General features: G+C 42.4%; 1 protein-coding gene across 2 annotated transcripts; it reads right to left on the minus strand.

The window, feature by feature from the left end:
• Positions 1-3,030: 3,030 nt before the first annotated feature.
• Positions 3,031-26,057, minus strand: C17H21orf62 (chromosome 17 C21orf62 homolog). Of its 2 annotated transcripts, XM_021628573.2 has the most exons (3): positions 25,777-26,057; positions 24,387-24,451; positions 3,031-8,479 (listed from the first exon to the last, which is right to left on the minus strand). In XM_021628573.2, the coding sequence occupies exon 3, from the start codon at positions 8,456-8,458 to the stop codon at positions 7,775-7,777; it is 684 nt and encodes a 227-aa protein (XP_021484248.1). In that variant the 5' UTR covers positions 8,459-8,479; positions 24,387-24,451; positions 25,777-26,057; the 3' UTR covers positions 3,031-7,774. The 2 variants fall into 2 exon arrangements, with proteins under 2 accessions (XP_021484248.1, XP_021484253.1); XM_021628578.2 differs by lacking the exon at positions 24,387-24,451 and having other exon boundaries at positions 25,777-26,056.
• Positions 26,058-26,495: the final 438 nt, after the last annotated feature.

The raw sequence follows: 26,495 nt of genomic DNA on the forward strand, positions 1-26,495 counted from the left end.
ATGGAGACCAGTGTTAACAAAATGTAAGTCTTTGAGCCGCTGAAAAAACACTTCTACTTGACTGCCAAATGCAAACGGCAGGGACACCTTGTTCTGATAAAGTAACAGAAGGTTCACTGGTGAGCAGAATCGTTTTCTAAGAGTATGTCTTTACTTCTCCTTAGAATTAAGGTGGAAAAGGTCTTTATTTTTATCAGTAATGATGATGCTGTACAATAGTACTATGTGTATTTTCATGCTTTTTATTTGGCAAACTAAAATATAGCCAAAGCTGAGTCCTTCCACACTTTCATGTGGTTTTCTTTTTATTTCACAGGTGAATTAATATACTCCAAAACCTTATGACTGTGAAGTTTTCCCTTTTTTTATAAGTCTGGAAATATATATATATTCTTTTTATTGGTTCTTTATGAATTTTACAATATGCACTCCAATCCCATTCATCTCTCCAGCCCCTTGTACCTGCCTCTGCCCTTGCAACTTCCCCCAAAAAGAAAAATAATCTCATTGTGGAAGCTATAGTCTGTCACAGTATACCTTTTTGTCTACATTTCTTTGCTTGCAAATGTTCATTGCAATGAGTCATTGATCTGGTTTGAGGCCTCTGGCTTCTGCTACTCTATCAATGCTGGAACCTCACTGGGATGCCTTTTGGATATCCTGTTTTTGCCCTGTGTCATGAAGATCCTACAGCTCTGGATCTATAGAACCAGCCCCTTCATGTTCTCCAGCAATTCATAGATGGGTTAGATATTGGGGTAGGCCAACTCAAAGCCCTGAATCTGGACCTGGGAAGTATCTGAGCTGGGGCCAGCTCTCCTGCGTCCACACCATCTGAGACTAGCTCTACAGCATTACCCTGGCTAGCTCATCCAATGCTGCAACTAGCAAGTAGTAGAGCTAGCGCTCCAGCTCTCATGTCTTCAGGTCACCTGTACCCACACTATCAGGGCCACTTCTACTGTGCTGCCCAGGTGAGGTGCAAGGCCCACTCTCCAGAGTGTTGCAGCCAGTGAGGGGGCAGGGCCAGCTCTCTGTCTCTCATGACCCTGGGGACAGCTCTTCTGCCTACCACACAGGTGGCAAGGAGAGAGGTTTGGGGAGAGCATCTCTTCCTTGTCCACACTAGTACATGGAAGACAAGTTGCTGGACCAGCTATTCTCAGGCTCAGGGTCACCTCTTCAGGCGAGGTGCAGGGCTTGCTCTCACAAGTGCCACAGTAGGTGAGGGGCAGGGCCAGCTCTCCTGTTCTCATAACCCCAGGGCCTGCTCTCTTGCTATCCTGAATCAGGCTAGCCTTATACTCAGAGATCCAACTGTTCCTGGGATCAGTGCTGGGATGAAAGGTGTGCACTATCACTGCCTGACTTAATAATTCTAATCTAGAAAAAAAAAGGAATGTATTCAGGTATACTTAATTGTCTTCAGATCTTACCTCACTGACAGCATTCTGTATTAATCTAGAGAAAAATTTAAGTGTTGAGGGAAAAAAGGACTTTTAAGCTTATTTTTTCTGTTTTTCAGTTATGTCTATGTGTGTGGGTAGGATGTGCACATTATATAGGTTATGGGAAGTCCAGAAGTGGCATCAGATCTTCAGGAGCTGAAGTTAGAGGGGATTGTGAGCCACCCCATGTAAATGATGAGAATCAAATTCTGGTCCTCTACAAAAGCAGTAAGCCCTCTTAACCCCCAAACCATCTCCCTAACCTGGAAGAAATGTTATAGTTTATTTGGTGCTTCATAGGAGCTAAATTAGCATTTGGCATATATGGGTATAGCATTTGGCATATATGGGTATTTGGCATATATTGTTTGCCTGGTGGCAATATTTTGCTTTATGTTGATATAAATTCTGTATCTTAGATATCTTAATACCAAAACATTATATTAATGTATTTGCTACAAGCTACCAAAGTTGATAGGTTCTTAAAATAGTTAAGGACAGCTTCCCTTCACCTCTGGCAACATCTTTCTCCAAAGAGAAATAATACAGATGGCAGAAAGACTGGTCACATTGCCCTGATTGGGGAAAGAGGAGGTGACAGTGTCCTGATTGATCTGAAGTGAACCAAAGGTTTCCCCAAGCTTTTCCACTTGAAACAGAGGCAGTGGCTGGGCCTGTAGTGAACTCAGAAGCCTTAGGACACCAAGAAATTACCACCTGTATTGGCTGTTCTTGCTTGTCAGTTTGACTACATCTGGAATAAGCTACAATCCAGACATGGAGGACATTTGTGAGAGATTTTTTGTTATAATTGAAGTGAGTGAATCTACTTGTCTGGTCCTTTGAGGTAAGAAGACACACACCTTTGATTTGGATCTTGGGCAGGAAGACAGAACTTTAATATGAGCCTTACCTTTTGCTGGAAGTCTATATACAGACATGGAAGAAAGAAGTTTTTGCTCTGCCTGCTTGCCCTTGCCTTGCTAGCACATCCATTCCTTCACTAGCATTAGAGCCTACTTTTTTAGGATTCCAACATATGGAAAAGACCAGCTGAAACATGCAGCCTTGTGAGACTGAGCAACTACTAGATTCTTGGATTTTTCATTCACAGCTAGTCATTATTTGATTAGCTGGATTCCAGCCTGTAAGTCATTCTAATAAATACCCTTTTCGTATATATATAGAGAGAGACTCATTCTGTAAATTCTGTGATTCTAGAGAACTCTGACTACTACACCATGGAAATTTGGGAATCAGGAAAACTAGCTGGTGTAGCAAGAGATGAGGAACAGGTCAGGCACAAGAGTGCATGAGAGAACCAGCCCCTGTTTTCAGGGCTCCCTGGAACCTATATTTTCTTCTTATTTTGTTATTGTTAACATTTTATTTTGTTGTGTGAATTTACTGAGAATGTATCAAATCTTAAAAACCTAGAACCCAAGCAGAGGTAGAGTTCCAGGCCAATCTGGTCTACATAAGTTTTAGACCAACCAGGACTGCATGGTGAGACCCTGTACCAAAACAACCATAAACACACCAACCTTAGAACCATAAGATTGTAACAAAATAAGTGAGCCTCTAAGTGTTTATATTTTTATTTTTATCTCTTCACATATAAAAATCTTTTAAAAGTTTACTAGCTTAATCACATTTCAGATGTACATTTTGCTCAGCTAAAAATGCCTTGAGATATGCAGTTATTACAAGCATCTTGTGAGTGGAGACACATACCTCTGTCCATAGCACATGACTGGAAAAATGTGCTGATGTCCTAGCTAAGAAAATTTAAAATTCCTAAGTCTAGCGTGTGGCCTCAGTGGCAGAGTGTATGATCAGCACATGAGGACCTAAATTCAATCCCTAACACCACTCTCTTATAAAATTTATAAAATTTTGCCACTGATTCTATGTCAGTCAAATAATATTTTTTAATCAAGCCATTACTAGTGACCCAATCTAGACTTTAAAGGTCTAGAGCGGGTTTGTTTTTTTTGTTTGTTTGTTTGTTTGTTTTTGTCATTTTTTAAAAATCAACACATATACCAATGACTAGTAAGTATCTTTATTGTTAGAAAGTGTGTAAGGATTTTCAGAATGAAGACAGGACATTGTCCTGCAAGACAGTTAACAGCTCCAAAGTGTCTGTCTCCTGAAGTAAACTTTCCTGGAGCGCATCATACACAACGAGCGTTTGAAGGCACTTCATCCAGCTCAGTGTCTCACATTTCCCCCTTTATAGAAAAGTGCAGCTCAGACCCACAGGTCCTTTAGGTTTAGATTCACTTTCAGACTTATTTAGATTTAGCTTATATTTAATAATAACCTAAATATATTTCAATTGACAATATATACTTTAAATGCATGCATGACCAGTGAAAAAGCAAAATTATCCATGTATCCTATCTTGAAAATACCCACCTATGGCCTGTTTTATATTACTGTCATCTGTACATTATTTCTTGACCGGGGAGAATTTTAAAGTACAGGTATTTTTTTAAGACAGTGGGGTTATAAACATCACCTTTGGGTGTAAAACATAAAAAAATTAATATTTCTTTTGTTTATATATATTTTAGTTTACCAGAAGCCAGAAAAGCTATATGATAAATAATACAATAATATTATAGCATGATTACAGGATGAAGACTCAGATCGAGCTTTGAATTTATTACAATTCTAAGTGAACTTTTAAGTAACCTTTTCTAACTGAAAGTATTGCCTGCACTTTAAAAACTGAGAAGATAAGGAACAACACAGCTTATCATCTTAGCTACACTCGTAGGTGCATTTCTTTCTAGAGCCATCATGAATACTCTTTTAGCCCCATCAATACTGCAGCAGGACCTCTGCACATTCTTGATTGCCTAAACCACTCCTCACTGCCACTCAACCTCAGCCACTGTGCCTTGGGCCCTAACCCAAGCTCGTGGTAGGTACTGAGTCCTCTCCAGTAGCTAACTACACCACGGCTGCCTATCCAGTCCACTTGCTCTACCTCCAATGAACTCAGCACGTTCTACTTCTACCCTCTTCCTGCCTTCTTTCTTCCTTCCTTAGGAAAAGTCCAGAGTCACACTCTAACAGCAGGATTTATGCTTTGTAATTATCTTATGAGGTTACACTTTTACTCGTGCTCTTGAAGTTATACATGACATGGCGTCTATAGGGGGTATGTGCTGTTTAATCAGGCATACATGTGTGCTGGGTAAACTTCTCTCCTATTGAGTTGTAGTGTTAGCATACTGTGTGTCTTTTCTCAACTCTGTTCTCTTAATATCTTGAAACTAATCATAGTTGCAATATGTGCATCACAAAACTGGAAAGAGCTGCATAGATCAGTCTTATTTTATTTTGTTGGATATAATAGAAAATGCATGTTAATTTATAAGATGTGTCAAGTCTATAACCTTTACATTGCAAATAATATCCCAAATTAAGGAAATTCCTATAGTATTTGAAAATACTATTTGATTCCGTGAAAAGTATTTCATTGACTAAAAGTGTATCATTGACTAACAAGTGACATTCCTGTGCATATTCACATCTTACTGCTATTTATCACTGATATAAATGAAAGCATCAAGCTATGTTTATATGAGATCTTCTTTTCTCATCAATTCCAACCTTTAGGTACAGGGATTTGGCAAAAAAAACAAAAATATTCATTGAGAATTGTACACTGAACTTAGAAAAGAGGATAATATCTATTATTATTCATAAATTATGTGCTTCACAACCTTTAAACCAGCAAAATGTATAATACCCCCCTGTGAGTGTGAGGAAAATATATGTCTTCCTCCTTCTCTTTGAAATGATGGCTAAACTTTTACCAGCTGGCCTCAGGTGACAAACTGCTAGTCCCAAGCCAAGTCATCCCACTACAATTTCTCATAAGAATCACATCAATCATATTTGAAAAGCTCTCAGTCCAGCAGCAGCTGCCAGATGGAAGGTATTTATGGGCACATATAATTTCTAACATCACTTTTTGAAAACATAATTAGTAGGTTTCCATCAAAATTCAGTATGTAATACATTCAGTAATGATGGTAAGTACATATAATTTATCTTTTCACTTAGATATTTCTTTTTTCCCCAACTCTTTGTCTTTTTCTCACTTTAAGTTACCTCTGAACTATATCAGTAATGAGGCCATTACATCTTTCTATTAAAATTCATAGTTTGGAATTTGTTTTGGCCTAATTTAAATGCTGACATTGTAGATTCAAGTTAATTAGTCTGAATGACCAAATCCCCTGCCAGTTATGTAAATGCAGTAATTGCAGGTTGAGTTACCTTATGTTAAGGTTAAGATAAAAAAATATGATAAATGTGACTACCCTGTGATCTTACAATAAAATTATTTCTTATCATTATAGTATCATGAATCCAATAATGTTTCAGTTTTATTTTATTCTAAGTTCAGATATTTGTATCACAGCTGGCATGTGCTTAAAATTTTTAGTTTTAGCTTTTATTCATATATCTGTGTGTATGTCACATATATGCAAGTTCCTGTGGAGGTTAGAATTGGATCCTCTGGAGTTGGAGTTACAGATGGTTATGAGCAAACCAACGAAGGTGCTGGGAACTGAACTCATGGTGTCTGGAAGGACAGCAAGCTGCTCTTAAGCTTTGAGTTATCTCTCCATCTTCCTGACATAGGTTTTTAAGAATATTGCACATTAATGGTAGAAAGGGTCTCTCTATGTGGGGAACTTTTCTTTATGTAATGGTGAACCAATTTAATTATTTTTTAAATGTTGCTTTGGTTTCTTTTATTGATATGTACAATACAATTTTGTGATACCTGTCTCATATGAAGTATCTTAACTTTCTCATCTTAAAATTCCAGATGGAATTAGAACCAAAATTTCATTTTAAAACAAATTCTTTGTAATGTGAGCTGGGTTCACCAGCTAGCTCTCATGTGGCTTAACTATTCTTCTGACAGTAATCAAAGTTCTCATTTCTGGAGCAAGAGGGAAAAGGACATGTGAGTAAATGATAAAAGACGGGGTGGGGGATAGAAGGTACCAAAAATGCTTGAACAATTGCATTTGAAATGAAAGGAAAAAGACCAGAAGAGCCTTGCCATGCTGCTCTATGAAAAAAAGGAACAGAAAAGACCTTCCCATGGAGTGGTGCTTTGTGCAAAATTTGGAGGTTAAATGTAGATTCTATGTGTGTTTTCACTCATGTGCCCGTGTGTGTGTGTGTGTGTGTGTGTATGTGTGTGTGTGTGTGCACCCTCTCTGAGTGCCCTGATGCCTTCAGTTGTTAAGGCCCCACACAGTCCTCCCAGGCCCCATAAATGGACCTGTGAAGTTCCAATTTCTCAACGTGTTTCTTCTAAGAAACTCTGGAAAACATCAGTGTGAGTAAACCTGTCATTTAGAGCAATTTAGATCCCCAGATTTCTGAAATTTATCATTTTTGAATCGGGGATTTCCAGAGCATGTCACAAAATGAAGGAAGAAAAAAGAAAAGGGCACAGTGTTTCCTGATCTATAGTTTCATTTATAAATCAGAAGTTTAAAGCTTCAAGTTGTTCTGAGGAGTGTGAAGAATGTGGTCCCGCCCAGTTCCACCTGGGATGAGTCATATGAACACTACCTACGCTACCACCCATCATCACCTTAGTGACTTGTCTCTGTTATCAGGTTGACCATGTGATTGCCATGGTAGTATCCAAAAAAACAATGTTTTATTCCATAATAGCCATAATGTGCAAAGTAGCAAGGCCAAAGAAAAGCCATTGCTATGGAAAGAGCCAGTGCAGTGTAATAGTGCATGAAAGAGTGTATAACTTTCTTATAACATGTTACAATTTTTGTAACTCCCACAGAGATCTTATAAGTTAGATCCCATAAAAATTCCTCTATGCATAGAAAAGGTACAGTGTACATAGGGCTTAGTATGGTTTGCACATTCAGGCATCCTCAGGGTCTTGGAGTATACCCACAGGTAAGGAAGGACTACTACATTCTGAAAGAAGATCCCGTCCTTGGGGCCATGAAGTCATGCACTGAACTCCAATAAATAATCCCTGGTATGCACTACTCTCTCCCCTTCTGACCTGTCATCTCTCCACAAGCTGCCAGCTTCAATGACCTAGCTTCTAGCTGGCCCTCAGGACATATCATAGTCAAGTAGCTCCTAGCATTGACAGTAGAACAGAGAGAACTGGCTGCTCTTAGGTGTGGCTTTGTTGTGTTGGCTGACAGAAGGAATGGGAACACTATATCATGACCGTAGAGCCCGATTCCGTGTTCAAATGGTCCCTCAGTTTTTTCAGAGTTTCTGTGGATGGACACAGGATACTAGTAAATGACTGTGACAACGTAGCTTTTGTTGTTTGGCATTGGGAATGTTTTAAAGTAAGAAAAATCAGGGAAGTCGCTGGTGAGGCTAGAAATGTTATCGATACTGTACGACTTTAAGGAAGAGACCTTGTTGAAAAGAGCCACGTCCAAGAATGAGATGAACATACATGTTTGCCAGCCTTTGTATGAAGAGCCTCCTTCCCTTCTGTTGTGGATGAGCAAACTCTGCTCCCGGGAGGGATGCTTGGCCTCAGTGCTGATTCGAAGCCGCCTCAGCCCACAGACAGCCAGGAACTTAGTAGGGAGGGTGTTGGAACCACACCGGGAGAGCTTCAAATCCTGGACCAGAGTGAACTTGAGCAGGTGGCCCAGCGTGGCTGGATCTGTGAACCAGATGGTCAGGTGGCTGTGATAGCTGGTTTGCTCCATGGTGAAAGGCAAGACAGACTGACAGCTGCACATCAAGTTGGCCAAACTGTAGTCACAGTCTCTGATGTCTACAGGGCAGCTGCAGTTCCGAATGGTATTTCCCTTTGTGAAAATCAGTGTGCTGATCTTCTGACCTTTTGTGAAGTGGCCAAGTGCAAAGACGCCTAATGCCCCGAGCAGAAGGAGGCAGAAGCTGGGAGGTGGTATCATTCTTGTCCAGCATGGACTGGTATGTTCCTGTTTCTCCTTCATTGCCAGTCCACTGAAAGCCACCTGAAAGGAAACCTGAAGCTTTATTATCACAGCCTCCTTAGACGAGCACTGCTGAAAGTCGCCCCCAGACCGGCAGCTGTAAACTTTCCAATCTTGCATTTCTAATAGAGACAGGCAGAGATTTTAGCTTGGCGCTTCATGAGAAGCTGCAGCCAGACTTTTGAACTCTGCTCAGCTGAGGCATAAAACTCCCGGAGATATGTGCTGACAGCAAGACTGATGTGCCAAGAGAGCTGGATGATGTCAATAAAGGACCACATCCTATCTACCTCAGGGACTTGGAGTTACTTCAGTAAGCACGTCCTGCCAACATCTACCAACATCCAGTACTGCCTACCTGTGCTTGCACAACGCTGAGCAAGCGCACGGCCTCCTCCCACTCAAGATCTGACTTCCTGGAATCCAAAGAGAAGCAGTTCCTTGTAGGAGTCAGCTACCCACCCACACAGGCTGGCTAACAGCACAGTGGGAACAGCAAGGAAACATTTAATGGTAAACTTCTTACTAGACAGATCCTCTCCCCTCCAACACAGCCACCCTTTTCTCTGATCCTACAAATGTACTTGTCTATCAGAGTCAATTGAACTGTTAATAGACAATCTGTTGTCTTAACATATCTGCCTTTATCCCAGAACAAATTTTATAAATTGATTTTGTCAAATAACTTATTGTGAGGCCCCAAAACTAAGATGTGTGTGTGTGTGTGCGTGCGCACGCACACACTGAAAAATAAACTGCAGTGGGAAAACAGTCATATTTTATCATATTTTAAAGAATAACTGAAGGAAAATGACTGACCGGCTAGACATATAATAGATGATCTGCCCCTTCCTGTGTCTCTGGAGGAAAACAGGCACTATGGCAGAAGCCATCAGATTTCAGTTTTGCAAAAACAAAGTTTCTCCTGACTTAACTGACGTTAGTGACAAACCAAACATCTGTGTTTACTGAACACCATAGAGATGGGGAGATAGCTGGCGTGAGCCTGTGACTGGGAAGGTCAGAGCTATGGGCAGAGCCACCATAAAAAGGGATGGGCAAGCAAGAAAAGGTTGTGTGCAAAAATACGACAGCAGGAAGGGGGAGACTGAAGTGCAAGGCGAGGCCACAGGCGCCAAGAGACTGGAAGTGCCACAGCTCTGACAGACAGGCAGACGTCACAGGGAGGATAAAAATAGGCTCAGCCAAGTAAAGAACTGAAGGAAAGATACTGGCAGCAGCTATAAATACAGCCGTCCAGTCAGTTCGTACTCACCTAGAGTTTATTAAATTGGGGGAAACTTTACTAGCCCTGCAGATGCAGCCTAGACTTCAGGCCCCTTCGGGATCCTGATTTCATGGAGCTTGTTCTAATGGAGACAGGATTCTCTTCCTTGGCTGTGGCAGTAGAGCCCAAGGCAAAGCTAGACCTAGATAAGAGGATCCAAAGCTACAGTGGGGAACAGCGAGGGAGCTGAGGCCAGGAGTCAGGCAGGTGTTATGTACCAAGCCCTGGACCAGGCCAGGCGGAAGAGACATGGGAGCTACATGCTGCCTTCCACGATTTATCCTCAATGGAAGATGAACAGGGTTGAGCTGAGAATAGCTCTGTGAACACAAAGATGGTTACAAAGCCACAGCAGAGAGTTGGATTGAATTTACTGGAGGACTGGGCGAGCGTTTTAGAGTATCATGTTTATTTAGAAGCAGTCACAGGAGACTTAAAGAGCTTATTAACAGGTATATTTTGTAAGAAAAGAAAGAGCTTTGGAGAGAGAGCAGTGTGCTCCGTGAACAAGAGGCCTGCTTGTTTTAAACGGCATTAGAAGACATAGGTGACTGACTGCCCCATTTTGTAAAGAACAGGAGGGAATTTATCAACTACAAGATAATTTTAGACAATCAGTTGTCCCAGATTCTATCAGGTTTCTGGGACTCCACATCCCAGTAACCTTGTGTTCACTACACTAGGAATACAGGGAATATCACTGGCTCCCTCCAATCCCTGCCTAAAAGAGACAGTGATGGGGCCATGAATGGCGAGAGTGATCCACACATCAGCCACGACCTGGGGGAAAATGTCTGCCTCATTCTTCGTGTACAGATACTGTTTGAGGCAGGAAAAAGAGGGGGTACAGGAAAGGGAAAACATGGTTGTTTGCTAGATCAAGGACACCAGAACTTTCCAAAGAGATTTGAGAGCCTCTTGTCAGTAGTCAAGGCCCTGACTGGGAACTCAGTGACTGCCCCTGGACACCAGGGAGCCCAAAAGCCAGAATGCGAAAGTTGCCAGTAGCTGGAAGCTTCTCTATATGTCTACAGGTTGGGACAAAGGTCCTGCTGGTCATATTATTTCATTTTGACATTTCTCACCTTCAGTTTGACATGATTTTCTTTTTACAGTCTTGTTAAACAGACACGAAAACCCCAGCTTCACTGCATGGTCACTGATTTGTGCCTATGCTATAAACAGAATGGGCACAAATAAATTACACTGCCTACGTTTTATGGTAGTGGAGGGGGAGTCTCAGTGTGACAGAGGGACAAATACTCTAGCATAGAGCACAGAAAGAGGTGGGACACTGAGAAAAGGATGTGGCCTGTCAAGGTGGGCCAGAGGGCTCCAGCCCAGCAGGACCTCTGGGCGCTCTCCCCACTGCCACCCCCGCTGCCACACAGTCTCAGTCATCTCTGTCCTCTGAGCTTTTCCAAATCCTTGTCATTCTGTCCTAATTGTATGGGTATTTTTTCACTCCCCTCACGTTAGAAATATCCTCCTCTTCAGAATCTGAGGGAACAGGATTGGCTATTTAGCTCAGTGGTAAAGGGCTTGCCTAGCAAGCACAAGGCTCAGGGCTTGGTCCTCAGCTCTGGGGAAAAAAAAAACAAAACAAAACAAACAAACAAACAAACAAAAAAACAGATAAAATAACAGAATCTGAGGGAATAGAAAGGGACAATCCTAGGGAATAGGAAGGGACAAGGGAGCTGTGTAAAAATGTGTGTGTGAGTGACTGTCATAAACCCATTATATATAGTTAATATATACCATGACATATAAGCAGCATAATTACATTAGGAAAATATTAGTTTAAAATGACTTTTCTCAGATTTATGGAATTACACATATGCAATATTAAGAATAGCATGCTAGCCCAGTGTGGTGGCGCACACCTATAATCCCAGCACTCAGGAAGGCAGAGGCAGTCGGATCTCTGTGAATTTGAGGCCAGCCTGCTCCACAAAGAGAGTCCAGGACAGCCAAGGCTACACAGAGAAACCCTGTCTCAAAAACCAAACCAAAACAAACAAAAAGAATAGCATACTTCAGAAGATTCTTTAAAAAAAAAAAAAAAGTCCTTTCCTCAAATATTACCTCTCCAGTGAAGCTTATTTGACGCCTTCAAAGCCACGGTGTAGTTAGGCACTGACTTAATACGGTGTGCAAATAGTCATGGCAAGAATTGTGGCAGTCTACTGTGATTAGTGGCTAAAGGTATCTCCAGCGGGAGAGGAACCTCTCCCTGATGGAGCAGCTCTTGTTTGTGTTTTGTTTCTAGCATGGTACTCTGCATCTAGCAAGGACTCAACCAGTTCTAGTGATTGATGGGAAAGCATAGCTCAGCAAAGGTCAGCTACGGGAAGCCAGTTCAGACTACCATCTTGAGGAAAATCATCATCATCATCATCATCATCATCATCATCATCATCATCATCATCGAAACATTTTTAAGCATGTCTTGATCTTGCTGCTCAAAAAGAGAGACTATCAGGCTAACTCCTTATATCTTAAGTCTTCCTCCTCCTAAGTGGGCTGGATTCTCAGACAAGCTCATGACTTCATGATCTTGGTAGAGACAGGGTTTCTCGCAGCTGAGCAACCTTCAGAGGAATTTGTATTTTTAGCCTTCAAAACAATAATAAAGAAACCCCCACCTCACTTTTCTCCCAGTTTCCCCATAGACAAAAATGCATCTTCTCCCTGAGTCAGCCATTTAGCCTTGGGGCCAAGGAGGGTGGGAATGGGGGTTCGAACGCGCACAGAGGGAAAGCAGAGAACAGTATCAGAGAAAGGCAAGATAAGACCCCATATGCCCTCAAAGCTCTTGTGTATAGCAACCTCCTTTCCCTCAGGCTCTCAGCGAGCACAGATAAAATGTGTGCCGGGATGCTCCATTCTGTGGTTTCTAAGAGTGCATGTTTCAGAGGCTGGGTCTCCAGTGTGGTGATGTTAGAGATAACAGGACCTTTTAGAGGCAGAACCAACTGAGAGATCATAAGCCTACCAAGGGCATTGCTCCTAGACATCCATGCACTTCTTGTAGGATTCTGATTGGTTCTGGTGAGAGGGCTGGTAAAAAAGAATGAATCTGACCACCTATGAGTTCAGGCATTCTTTCTCCCCACAATTTATCTCTCCCACATGCTTCCACAATGATGCCAGTTGCCATGGGCCCTTATAGAAGAGCTGTTGCAGTGCTATTTGTAATTTTATCCTTCAAAGCTTTAAGGTAAAGAAACCCTTCCCCCCTTTATGAACATTCCAGCCTCAGATACTTCATTATAGTAACAGAAAACAAAGAGAGATACTGACTTTGTGGGGTATATTTGGTGTCTTCTTTATTGCATGACCCTTCATTTTCACCACATCAGAATCTTCAAATATTTTTGCGGTAACATTTGAGGTGCTGCGTTTGTGATAGACTCCTTTGCTATCTCCCCAAATACTGGCTTCAAAATGTGTTTCTTGGGGCATCTGCCTGTTTTCTGCCCTTACCTTTAATATCACAGCTCAGGATTAAATCTGAAACTATTTTCTTCTTACTCGAGCCCTTATCAATCTCTACCTCTTGTGTTTCCCACATTTCTTTACTGGTATCATTTCTCTAATTGCTTTTCCAATTTTGAATAAAAAAAATTCCTTCTGATTTAAAATTAAATACACTTGAATTAAAACTTTAAATCACATTTGATTTTTAATTGCCTCAATGATTTGAAGAATGGTACATTTCTCTAGTCATATTTTTATCCTCTTCATTAAGTTTACAGAATTTAAAACATCATTATTTATGACATTTCAAGTATGTTTGGGGTACATGGTCCAAAAGCTCTTCTGTCTCAGACACAGTATCTCCTTACAAATACTATCTTCTTACAAACATAACTCGTCCAGTTTGAGACCGTCCTTTTGGAGCCAAGGATAAACATGACCTAAATGTTGGGCGTAACCCTCTTGAGAAAGAATCTCTTGGAATTTGTGTTGAAGCAACTGATGTCCATACCTACTTAAGTCTTTGCCTTCACACAGCTTGTCTCCCCACTGAGAGTTCTTTAGCTAACTAAGTCGTAGCAGTGCCTCTGGCTTTAAAATCTGTTCAGTGGTTTAAGCCTCAGATCCCATGAGTGGACAGAGTTTTTATCATTTTTCTGGAAATTTTCACATCTGCTGACACTGAATTTTTCTTATCTCTCCACAAAGCCACTTATCTGCCTTCTGATCCAGGTGTATCACAAACATCCTCTGACCACCAGGACTCCAACGTCTTCTCTCCCCACTTGGCACGCTGCTTGATGCCATGTCTAAGTTTCCTTTAATGGTGTAGTGCTGTGTGATAGACTTTCTACCAATGGAATAGAGTAGAGAATTCTGTGGAAGACCCTGGATGCCAAAACTACCAAGAAGAGCTTGAGTCTCAGGCTGACTGTATGGAGAGGAGCACACCTTCCTTAAATGCCACTAGGCTGTGACACAAGGGAAATGCTGGAAGCCATGGCTGTTTGGATGTTTGTGCACAGGTATCCATCTGATAAACAGATCAGACACAGCACTGATTGATGGTGCTAATGTTTACAACTTAGATCCTCTTTTCTCAAAAGACAATGTTTTGTCAGTGTGTAGCGGGTGCTTAGTTGATACCAGGCTGATGACAATACCATCTAAATCATGGGAATCAGAAAGAAAGAAGACTCCACACATCCTTCACAGCTCTTGAAGTTTCCCAAGGGACAGTACACTTCTGGAAGCAGCCACCAAGCGGCCAGTGAGAAGACAATGCCTTCGGCGACACTGGCTGAGGACGCAGTGAAGCACTGAGGTGGACACTGTTTGGAGCTTAGGCATGAAGGGTTAGGAGGGAATGCAGTGTGGACAGTGACTGAAGTGCTTGGTGTGCTCAGTGCGCACGTCGGACGTCCTGGGTCGGGGTCTGAGAGCATGCACAGGGCACGTCTAGACAGGCCCTTGCTGGCCAAGCTGACAGACTCAGGCTTTACGCTCACAGCAGCTTGGTCTCCAAACTAGCCTAAAATCCTTTCATCAGAAAAAAAAAAAAAAAACTTGAAAACTCTTCTCAAATAGATGATGCTTTATTTGTGAAGACTGTACATGTATTTTCTGCATTGTAAATAATACACGAACAGAGTTTTTAAAATTTGAGATACAAAAGAAAATGAAAGGTCTCATATCTTCAGCTGTACCCCTCTGGCTTGGCCTGTGCACCTTCCTCAGTCTCCACACCCTTGAAGGAGCATCTCTGGAAGAGGCAGACGTGGACCAGTAAGGTTTGTAGCAGAGGAGAGATCTGTGTTTGAAGAATGTAGCTGAGGCTCCAGTAAAGACAGAACCAAGGGAAGAGCTATGTCCCTAGGAAGCCTGTGTGTGTGTGTGTGTGTGTGTGTGTGTGTGTGTGTGTGTATGTGTGTTTCCAACATTTACATGTTTCTGTTTTCTGACTCCTAGCTCCAGGCTCTCTAGTTTGATTTATTCATTCCTGGGATGTCCTGAGGGGTGAACAGACCCAAGAGAGCAGGGTTGAGGAGAAGGGGCTGAAGACAAGGTTCCTTCCTCCTGTGGGCATGTGTCTGATTCGCCCACTGGAACCCCTCAGAGGGAACAGTGGTATGGGAAGCAAGGGAATCCAAATGGGAATAATGGAAGCCACTGGCCTGTTCACTCTTAATACCTCAACATAACCTGACCAGAAACTCTACTTCTAGAGCCAAGTGTCCTGGTTATAGGTGGCTCAGAGAAGGGCAGAGCTCAATTCTGAGACAGGAGGCTCTGGGAAGTTTGTTAATGGGCACGTAAGCCAAGCTGCTAATGAGGACCAGCTATTGACAAGCTGCTATCAATAAGTAAGACCCCTTGCTGTTCCTGCCTCTTAATTTCTTAAGCATCCCTCCCCTATCCTTTCCAGGTGCCCAGTGCTGAAAATCCATCCTTAGGCAGTGTTTAGTACCAGCTTTTGGTTGGAAGTAAAACTAAAATATTTGTGCCCAATATTTGTGCACTTTACACTTTATCCCCCACCTTGACCCTACTAGAGGAATAGCAAGGGTCTGATGGAGCATATGGGGGATGTGATGAAGACACTGCCCGTAGGCTCTCAAAATGAGTCTTCACCTGCCTGCTGGTTTCCTGCTTGTCCACAACCATGCATCTCCCTTTCCTGCTGGGCTGTGGAGAAAGGCTGAGTATGCTGTCACATGCTGCTGGATAACTGCTGTCTCATCAGAGCAGCCATTTCCAGCCTCATCAGCAGCAGCTGGGATTGCCCCTAAAGTCTGGGCCCATTGATGTTATTTCATTGAAGGAATGGGTGGGAAGGGCATCAGACCTCACCTGCACCTCCAGGCCAGCTGCATACGGTTCTGCCTGAGCTGCCTGAGCTCTTACAGTCTTGGGAGATGCCAGAGTATAGAGTGTGGAAGGCTAACTAAAGGGGACACTACATCTGTGCGGCTTTGGCGCCATTCTGCATGCTGGAGGGGAAGTTTGCAGTGATGCCTTGATGTCTCTTCTGTCCCTATATGGAACTCCTTGGAGCCTGTGCTCTATGTGAACAAAAGTCCCTGGCTGATTAACTTGATTAGAAGGATCACGGAGAGCTCTTTCACCACGGCCTACCACGCTCGCAATGAGGTGCACCCAAGTGCGCTAGGAGCACATTAGTGACTGGAAAGAGCTTGGAGTGTGTGGGCTTGGAGCATAATGAGAATTCACGCTGGGCTGTTTTCAGCCTCCTTAGTGGATTTCTTGTCCACATCTGACCTAACATCCTGTGACTGGCAGACAAAACCTTTGGAATGTGTTACTAGACCACTAATTTTCACCACCAAGATGCTAAGAATGTCAGCAGATAGCATCTGAGGCCTGTAGCAGAGAGTTCCCCACTTCGCTGTCACCAGCTATTGAATGTCTGCATCAAGGAATTTGAAAACTGCCTTGACTTATGACCATCTCTGTTTTGTTGCTGTAAAGCTTCATCAAACTGTTACCACACTGGACCATGGAATTTGGGGTAACCTAAATCTGTGTTCTCAGGCCATAGTCACTAATATTTGGCTCCAGAGTAAAGTCTTACCCGTTTGAAATCAGAGTTGTGTCTTTGCGACGATGCTTGTGAGCAAGGCCAGCAGGCTCGCTGGTGAGCAGAGCTGGCCTGAGGTGGGATGGTGCTGACTGTTACTGGTGCTCTACCGGGTGGGTAGACATTTGTTCATGTCTCCCCAGGAAAAGCTCATGCGGCAATGGGCAAGAGGCTCACATGGACACTCTCAAAGCTTTAGTGTAGGATCTTGAAAGACCTCTTGAGTTTTTAGCACTTTTCTTCAGGTGTGTTCCAGGAGTACACTGCAGGGGGCAGGCGAGGGCTAAACAGTGTGAGAGGATAGTAAAGGGGAAATGTCCTTATTTCAAAGCTCTTAAGGCTGAAAGTTCTGTGAACGTGTATCTCCTCCTGATGTTTTCCTAATGCACTTTTCTTCTTCACATTCCACAACAGCATACGGGATGAGCCACTGAATTTTCACATGGTTTTCCAAGTGCCAGACACTGCAGTCATCCCTCTGTGGGCAAAGATCGCGGCTAACAGAGGTCCAAGTAAGGCAGGGCTCAGGTGCACTACCACTTTGATGCAGTCAGCATCTTGGCTGATTTATTAAACCCTCTGCTATCATCTCACAAACTTCTTGGTGTAGAAAACAGAAATTTAAAAAAAATGTCTCAGATATTAAAACTTTGGCAAAATTAGCTTCAAGCATACAATTTGGGTCATTATTGAACTCAATTTAAAATGTCTTTGTGACCGTTCTTGTTCATCTTACTGTATGTGGTTGGGCCAGCCTGAGAATAGTTCTACGTTCCTAGCTCTCAGTGCAGTGCTATATGACAATCCTTCCACACGGATTGGAGCCAAAGCAAACTAAATGCCTCGTCCTATGCATAAGCGCCACTACCACTGTGCATAGGTTAATTACACTGCTAAGTTCTGCTTCCAGACTGCAGAGTTTCCCAGTGGCAGGACTGTACCAGCATGCCCTGTCAAGACATAATACTCAGAAGCCACTTCAAAGCTGGAAGTAACGGGCTCGTTTGCTGCATCTTATACCAACAGTTTGATTCAAAAACAGACTCAGCGCAAAGCTTCCCTCTGCCTGATATTTTTCTGTAGCAAGTCAAATCAGATTTATAACCAGTTGTGGAAATGGGGAGTTCTGAAATGAATAGTGAGCTGACCTGGGAATTGGTGGAATTTATTGTCCCAATAAATTAGTATCAACTAATTCAGGTGCCTGTGAGATAGTTAAAGGAACTGCAGGGGTGCAGATGCCAACAGAATATATATATATATATATATATATATATATATGACCTTAAGTTATTTGTATAGGGGTTGTGGGTGCGCACCTACAACAGTGAGTGTGTGGAAGTCAGGGACCAACTTGGGAAAGCTGGTTCTTTCCTTCTACCATGCGGGCCCTGAAGGTTGAACTCAGTTTGGTTAGGCTTGGTGGCAGCACCTTTAACCATTGAACCCTCCCACGAGTTCCAAAACACACAAGTTCTGATTTCCTATTTCCACCACAATGATAGACAAACTGAATAGTGGGCCCTAAAGATGCCTCTGTCCCAATCTCTCCCATGCTTGTAAGTTGGTGAGAATAATTTTGTGATAATAGCCATCTTGTCAAGAGCAGTCTATAGATTCAACACAATTCCCATCAAAACTCAAAAATTCCTCACAGAAATTGAAAATAATCTTAAATTTTATATGGAAATACAAAAGATCTAGGATATCCTGAGCAATACAAAAAACAAAACAAAAAAAACCTATTTGAGCTATTACCACCCCAGATTGCCAGCTACACTACAGAGCTGCAGTAATTAAAAATAGCTTGGTGTTGGTATAAAACCAGACAACTTGATCAACGGAATAGAGCTGAGGGCCCACACATAGGCCCATGTTCCTATAGATACCTGATTCATTTTTTACAAAAGGCCACCAAAATACAGTGAGGGAAAAGACAGCACCTTCAATAAATGCTGCTGGTTAAATTGGGTAGCTACATGAAGAATGAAATTAGATCCTTGTCCCTCAGCCTGCATAAAAGCCAAATCCAAATGGGTGAAAAGGTTCAAAATAAGCTCCAACCCCCTGAATCCAATAGAGAAGAAAGCAGAGAATGTGCTTGACCCTGTTGGCTAAGCAGAGGCTTTTCTGGACAGGACCCCAGGATCAATACATGGGATGACTCCAAACTAAAAAGCTTCTGAACACAGAGCGCCATTGTTTGAGTGGAGTGCCAGCCTACAAAATGGGAAAATCATCACCAGCTGAACATCTGATAGGCTAGTATCTGGGATACATAGAGAACAAAAAGCTAAGCTAAGGGACTGGTGAGGAGCCTGTTAGTGCCATGTCCAGCCATGAAGGTGGCAAAGAGAAGCTCCGGAAGCAGCCCAAGAAGATGGACAAGGAAGATAAGGCTTTCAAGCAGAAACAGAAAGAGGAGCAGAAGAAACTCAAGGAGCTAAAAACCACACCTGCGGGGAAGGGTCCCTGGGCACAGGTGGATTTAAGAAATCTGGCAAAGAGTAAGCTGTTCCTCATATCTGAGGTGATGGTGACCCTCTTCCCTTCCTATTTAAACATCTGGATTCCTTGCCATAGCATCTTTGCCACCTACAACTAGAATGAAGTGTTATCCTGGAACCTATTGTACGTTGTAATAAACTTTTGTAATAAAATAAATAATACGATGGCAAAAAAAAAGCTAAGTATCAAGAAAAAACACACAACTTAATTCAAAATTGAGGCATGAAACTAAACAAGAGAGCTCTCAAAAGATGAGACACAAATAGCTAAAAAACATTTTTTAAAATGTTCAACATTCTTAGCCATCAGGGAAATGAAAGTTAAAATTACTTTGAGATTTTACCCCAGTCAAATGACTACTATCAGAAAAAACAGATAATACCAAATGCTGTAAAGGATGTGAGGAACACTTCTACGCTTCTGTGCTTGTGCAGCTAGTATGAATGCCAGGGTGGAGCTGCCTGCAAAGGCCAAGAACGGATCTACTACAAGATCCAGCTGCACCACAAGTCAGTATATCCCTAACGGACTCCAGGTCCTACTATAAAGACAGATGCTCATTCATGACATGGAATCATCCCGGGAGTCTAGCGGCTGAGAGATGGATAATGAACATATTTCATACTTATGCAATGGAATATTATTCAGCAATTAAGAAAAACAAGCTATGAAAATCACAGGTAAATGGTGGATCTGGAAATAATTATTCTGAGACCTAGACCCAGAAAGACAAACCTTGTATATTTTCTTTCTTTCTTTTTTTTTTTTTTTTTTTTTGGTTAGCTTTGAATCTTCAGATATGAGTATTTCACTCAGAATACTTACACAGAGGAGGAGATTAGTAGGGAGCCGTGGGGTGCTTTCAATGGGAGATGGGATAGGATGAAGTCATATAAAGGATTAAGGGGGAAATAATGGAACAGGAAAGATTAAATTTGAGTAGGGGGATAGGAGTGCAGGAGGGAGGAGTGAATTCCAGGAGGGATAAATAACACTAAAGACCCTCTGAAAACAGTCATATGGAAACACCTTCAAAACAAGTCTTATGAATGTGGAAACTTCCTAAAATACATAATGGCTATGGGGATGAAGGGTTGAGTACCCTGTAGTGAGGAAGCTGACATCACAGGCTGACAAATGAAAGCCCAGTGGCAGGAATAAGTTACTCCTTGAGTTGTTAACCAGTGAAGTCCCAAGGACCCCTAAACATGACATGTTATTGACACTGCTGTTGATTTACTCTCTATACCAGTGATTCTCAAGCTGTGGGCCCTGACCCTCCTGAGGGGTAGAATATCAGACATCCTGCCTCTCATGTATTTATGTTATGGTTCATAACAATGGCAAAGTTACAGTTCTGAAGAAGCAATGAAATAATTTCATGGTTGAGGTCACCACAACATGAAGGACTGTATTAAGGGCTGCAGAATTAGGAAGGGTGAGAACCACTGCTCTAGACTGTGAAAGACTATGCTGCTGAGGACACCATATGCCTGAGCCATAGAGCATGGAGAAATGGCACCCCTACTCATCTGGGGCTTCAGTTAGCGTTTGTAGTGCTGATCTTAAGTGTACAGCCAGAGGAGAAAAATAGCCATCAGTCTAAACCTACTGTGAACCCTGCAGTAATGCCCAGCCTGGCAAGACATGGATGCTGGTACAATAGTGGCACAAACATCATGAGAATAACCCACTACTTTCTGATCAAATTTAAGTCCTGGCCCTCATTGTTCCTGGGGCCAGGAAACTATGGGTGGATAGGCCACGGGCCCTCCAGGGTAACCTGCTACTATTCTGTAAATGCACACAGAATCAAACACACGCCTAGTGATTTCTAACACACAGATTGTTGCTTTGGTCAGCCCTCAACAGAAAAGCTGCTGTTTATAGTACATGGCCCACTACTGGTCAAAGTGTAGAAAATAACAGACTGTGGAGTGCTGCTCAGCCCTAAATGGAACATCTGTGTCACATCTGTGTCACACCCCTCCTCCCATGGCTCAGAGATCATTGCACAAGAGGGGCCAGAAAGATTCTAAGAGCCAGAGGCCAAGGATGACTACAGGGAAACTGCCTTCTACATATATCAGGGCCTTGCACAGATGAACTCACAATGATTGTGACAGTATGCACAAGATCATTGCACGCTCAAGTCAGACAAAGTCCCAGCATGGAGAGAGAAGATGGGCACAAAGTCCCACTCTCAGCTGAGGAGCCATTGGCATTGATAACTGCTGGGAGAGGAGGGAGGGTCAGAGTAGCCTCTGGGCTGTCAACCATGCTCCAGTGGAAGACGTGCCTTACAGAATCCACGGGCAGCACCGACTGCACTTACCTTTTTGTTGTTTCCTGTGTATTACATTGATTCCTTGTGTGTGTTTGTGTATGTGTGAATGTGTATGTGTGTTAGTATGTTTGTGTGTGTGAGAGAGAGAGAGAGAAAGCAGACCATGTCACGGTGTACATGTGGTGGTCAGAGGACAACTTGTGGGTTTCAGTAATCATCTCTTGCCATCGTGTGGTTCTAGGAATTGAAGCCAGGGCACCCAGCTCAGCAGCAAATGCCTTTAACTGCAGAGCCATCTTGCAGACCCCATTGCATGTTTCTTAATATGCTATACTGGAGTTCACCTGCTGGGGATCTCTGGCAAATATACAACTTTGACACAGGCCCAAATTAAAGAACATCTATAAAATAGATATTCTATTTGATTAGAAAAATGTCAGTATACAAGATACAAAGAAAGGCCATGTTTCCATCGCAGAACAAAGGACACTGAATCTACTTGTAACTTGCTTTTAGAGTCTGGAATGTTCTGTGGTATTATGACTTGTGAGTGCTCTAACATAGGCGCCAATGATCTCCACAGCGTATAGTCTTCTGCAAGGGTGACACAGAGATAAGAAGGGTGACCTAACGTTGCCCCAGTTCCAAATGTAACTTTCTATGTCAAATCCTTAAATACTAGGTCATTCAGGGGTTGGAATTCTACTTATCCACCATCAAGGTATTACACATAATGTTTATAGCATTTAAAAAATTGAGTTTTTTTTTTTTTTTACTTAAACACCCATAATTCTAACTTGAATATTAAAGGAAAACCATTTTTTCTGTTGTGAACAATAAATCTGTCTGGAAGGGTTGTCTCTTCTTAAAATAGATAGAAGGATAGAAGATGATGGATAAATGGGTTAATGGATAGATGGATGGATGGGTAATTGGATGGATGGATGAGTGGATAGGTGGGTGAGTAAGCAGCTGGATGGGAAGATGCTTATAGCCCACATCTGTGTTTATATTCCTTTTAGCAGGTGTATCTTATATTCTTCAGATGGTTCTGGTTCCAGGGAGGTATATTATGGAGTGCTGTTCTCTGTGGTAAGACCCAAAGAATAGGAGAGCTTTATTACCAGATTCTTCTAGAAAGCATGATGTAGTGGGAGAGCACAGGTATTGCGCCACTGTAAGCTGCACGCTGGTTCTTCAGTTTGGAGTGAATAGTTTTAGTCAAGGTGATTGATCTCTACATTTTCTTGTCTAGAAAATGAAAAGATAATTTCTAACGTGCTAAGTCTGTTCCGTTCAGTGTCAAAAGTTGTCTACTATCCATATAGCGTCTATCTGCCCATCTTCTACGTTCTTGAAAAATAATTTATTGACTTCATTTTTGTGCATGTGTGTTTGCCTGTGTGAGTTTATATGCATGATGTGTGTGCAGGTTCATCTGAGGGCTGGAAGAGGGTTTTAGGTTTATAGGTGGTTGTGGACTGCCACGTAGGGATTGGAAACTAAGCCCAGCTTCTCTCCAGAGCAATGAGCCCTCTAACTGCTCCGCCATCTCTGCATGTCCCTAGCTTCCTGATATTTGTATCTATCTCTCAGAATTATAATTTTTCTCCTTTTTACTACCCGATTTTCCATCCTCATTGCATTCTTCGATAGTGGACTTCTCTATTTTAAAGGACACAATGTTGGGTGTGTAAGGAAGGAGGTGTATCTGGAGGAATTTGGGAAGGGGCAAATATGATCAAAACATATTTTAAGAAATTCTCAAAAAATTAATAATCACAGCAGGAAGAAAAAAATACCACCAACCACAAAGAAAATGGTCATCGATAAACGACAATGTCCTTTACAAGGTGAGAGTCTCCTAGCATATTAAAACTAACTGAAATCAGGCCAGGCATTCTCCATATATTTTATTTACTAAAGTGTTCATTTGTACTTTAGAATAGTCTCACTAAGGGGAAGAGAGATGGCTCAGAGGTTAAGAGCACTGACTGTTCTTGCAAAGGTCCTGAGCTCAAGTCCCAGGAACCACATGGTGGCTCATAACCATCTATAATGAGATCTGGTGCCCTTTTCTGTCCTACAGGTGCACATGTAGGCACAATACTGTATAAATAATAAGTAAACAAACAGACAGACATTTTAAAAAATAGTCTATGTTGCTGTGGCTGGTCTTGAACTCCTGAGCCCACGCGATCCTTCACAGGCACAGCTAGCACCACAGGCTCACACCTGACTTTACCTAGTGATACTAACAAGGATTGGGTGCATCTTTGTGCCAGATACTGTTTCAGATATGTTTGAGGCCATTGACTACTTGCAATAGCCATACAAGCAGATGGTAAAGCTCCCCAAAGATGGAGACATAGAGGGGCTGCCTGACTTGCCACCGGCTCCAGATCTCATTTGTGTTGGCTTAGACGTTAAACCAGAAAGCCAATTACGTCAGGAGGAGCCACAGCGTGAAGACGGACTCCACTGATGTCCCACGCCTTGTAATGCGTTGCTCAACTACAAGGCCTCTAACGGAGCCATCTGTGGAGATCTTATACTGAATGAGAAGAATTAGTGTGCTCTGTTATATAAAAACACCTCAGAAAGTCTTTGAAAAAGAAACTGATATGAATTAGTTTAAAAGTTCAAGTTCATTGTTAGAAGAAGCTAAGAGAAGCCAAGTGCTGCTTCAGCTAATGCAGGTACAGAATGTGGTACAAAGAATTCTCAGTGAGTCTCAGGAATTCCTGACTAAAATGGAGGTTACCTTCTTCCTCTGAACACGGCGACTCTGGCAACGAACAAAACCTTCAAGTTTCTCCCTGGAGCAACCTGAAATACATTCAGGTGATTTATTCACTGTCATCTGAACCCATGACTTTGCCCAGCTGCCGGCTGGACAGTGTCCAGGCAGTTGAGACTAACTCCTGTCTGTCCCTGTGACCTCTTACTTGTCTCTTAAAGGCACAGACACCAGCCACTGGGCACTGGATTCCCAAAGCTGATCATGCGCCAGTTTTAAGCAATGAAAAACTGGTGTGGAAAAGAAAGTTGGAAAATACGACTTAGCTGTTGAGAAGCACTAATTTCCATAAACACTTTACAGAAACTATTATTCTCAGAAGCTGTCCTATTTCTGTCAGAAAAAAAAATTAATGAAAAAAATGTTTCCCTTCCAAACATATTGCATTATTCATTCTAAAACAAAGTTAATAACTTCTCAAGATTCACCCCTTTCACACACACACAAAACCATCAAAACAAGTTTGCAAACAATTCGAGTCTGAGTTTGCAGTATTTTATAAGGAGGATAAGGATATTTGTTTTATATCACATACAATGCTTTTGAAACACTTTTCCTCCTCAAATATGCTAACATACTTTTCACTAAAATCTGCCCGAGGACATGTTTATAAAACAATAAATTGATGTAGGAGTGTATATGGACTACTGGAATTTTATTTAAACACTCATCTTGTTTTAGTTGTTAATTATTTATCACACTTTTTCTACTTTTGCATAAAAAGTATCAATGTTTAAGTTAGCTATCCAATCTGCCTTTTAATGCTTATTTATGAAGTTTACTGCTTCTTTCATTTCGTGTTTTCTGGGGAGTGCTATTAACCTTGGCCTGAAAGTGGGCTGTAGACAGTGCTGAAGGAGGAAAGCCAAGCCCCAAGCCATCATAGGCAATTCCAATTCAGAGTCCTTGGTTTTCTCTGCAATTCTCTATGGAGAAGAGACCGGATCTGGATCAGCTTGATTTCATTATTACTAGGTTTAAAGATTAACAGAAGAGAGCAGCCAAACATTTTAAATAGAAACAAGTTCAGAGGCTTATCTATTTAGGGACAAAAGGAGAAGACCATTCCATTCTTTGCTTAACACCCTGAAAAAGTGTTTCCTTTTAAAGGCAGAGGACAGTAGAAAGCCATCCGGTCGCCTGAAGCCCAAAGGGTGTTTGGTGGCACCCCCACCCTTAAGTCACATATTCAGGGGTAGTGAAAGTTCTGAGGAGGCTGCCCTGACAGAGGCCCCGCCATCCACAGTCCTGGAACTCCCCGCCATGCGGCAGAAAGGCTGAAGGTGTTAGGCTCGTCTGTTGAGAGCGAGAGGTCAGGGACGGGACTTTTAAGCAGAGCGGAGGTGCTACTTACATCTTGCGGCTCCACCGCAGGGCCTTCCTTGCCTGTCCAGTCCGCAGCCCGGGGCTCTTCCCTGGCCTCTGCTCCTTCACCCCGGCTTGACAGCTGGTTTAATCTGCGAGCCAGGGTGGAATGTGTGGTCTCGTGGTCTCTTACTCGCTGTTCTTTTCCGTTTGCAGAGGGCCAGTGGCCTGGTGGTTTCCGTGGCAACCAGAAGGAAGCTGGCTGGCCTACCGGTTTTATTAACTAGCAGGAGAGAACCTGTCTCTATGGGGCTGCAAACCGGGAAATTTCCAGCAGAAACTGAGGATACTGCTGCTGTAGACTGACCCCAAAGGAGAGACACAAATGGAAGAAATTCTGCTGCAGCAGGAAATTGGGTGGATTAATAGTAGGCTGAGGAGACGGCGGCTTTCCCGTCCGCCATATGTTCCATTCTCTTTAGCTTGGAGTGCTGTTACCTGTGGTAAGTGCCTCAGCGGGTGTAGAGAGCATTCTACTGCAACTGATCCAAAGAGGAAATAAACTCTCTCCATTTTCAGAGACATAGCCCCAGTCTCTCCTCTCTCATTAACTCAGTTTTTAAATAAGTAAATATGAATATCTATATATGTATATCTATCTCTATCTCTATCTCTATCTCTATATCTATATATCAGTGTCAGTAAATGAAGGCATAAGTCCATTTGGGGCTGCTACAAAATGTCCTAAAGTAGGTAGCTTAAAAACAA

This window comes from Meriones unguiculatus, chromosome 17 (genome assembly GCF_030254825.1).
Source record: "Meriones unguiculatus strain TT.TT164.6M chromosome 17, Bangor_MerUng_6.1, whole genome shotgun sequence".
Taxonomy (NCBI): Eukaryota; Metazoa; Chordata; class Mammalia; order Rodentia; family Muridae; genus Meriones; species Meriones unguiculatus.

Excerpts from the sequence above, each read along its gene's own strand:
- C17H21orf62 (XM_021628573.2), bottom strand. The coding sequence starts at position 8,458 with ATGAAGGAGAAACAGGAACATACCAGTCCATGCTGGACAAGAATGATA.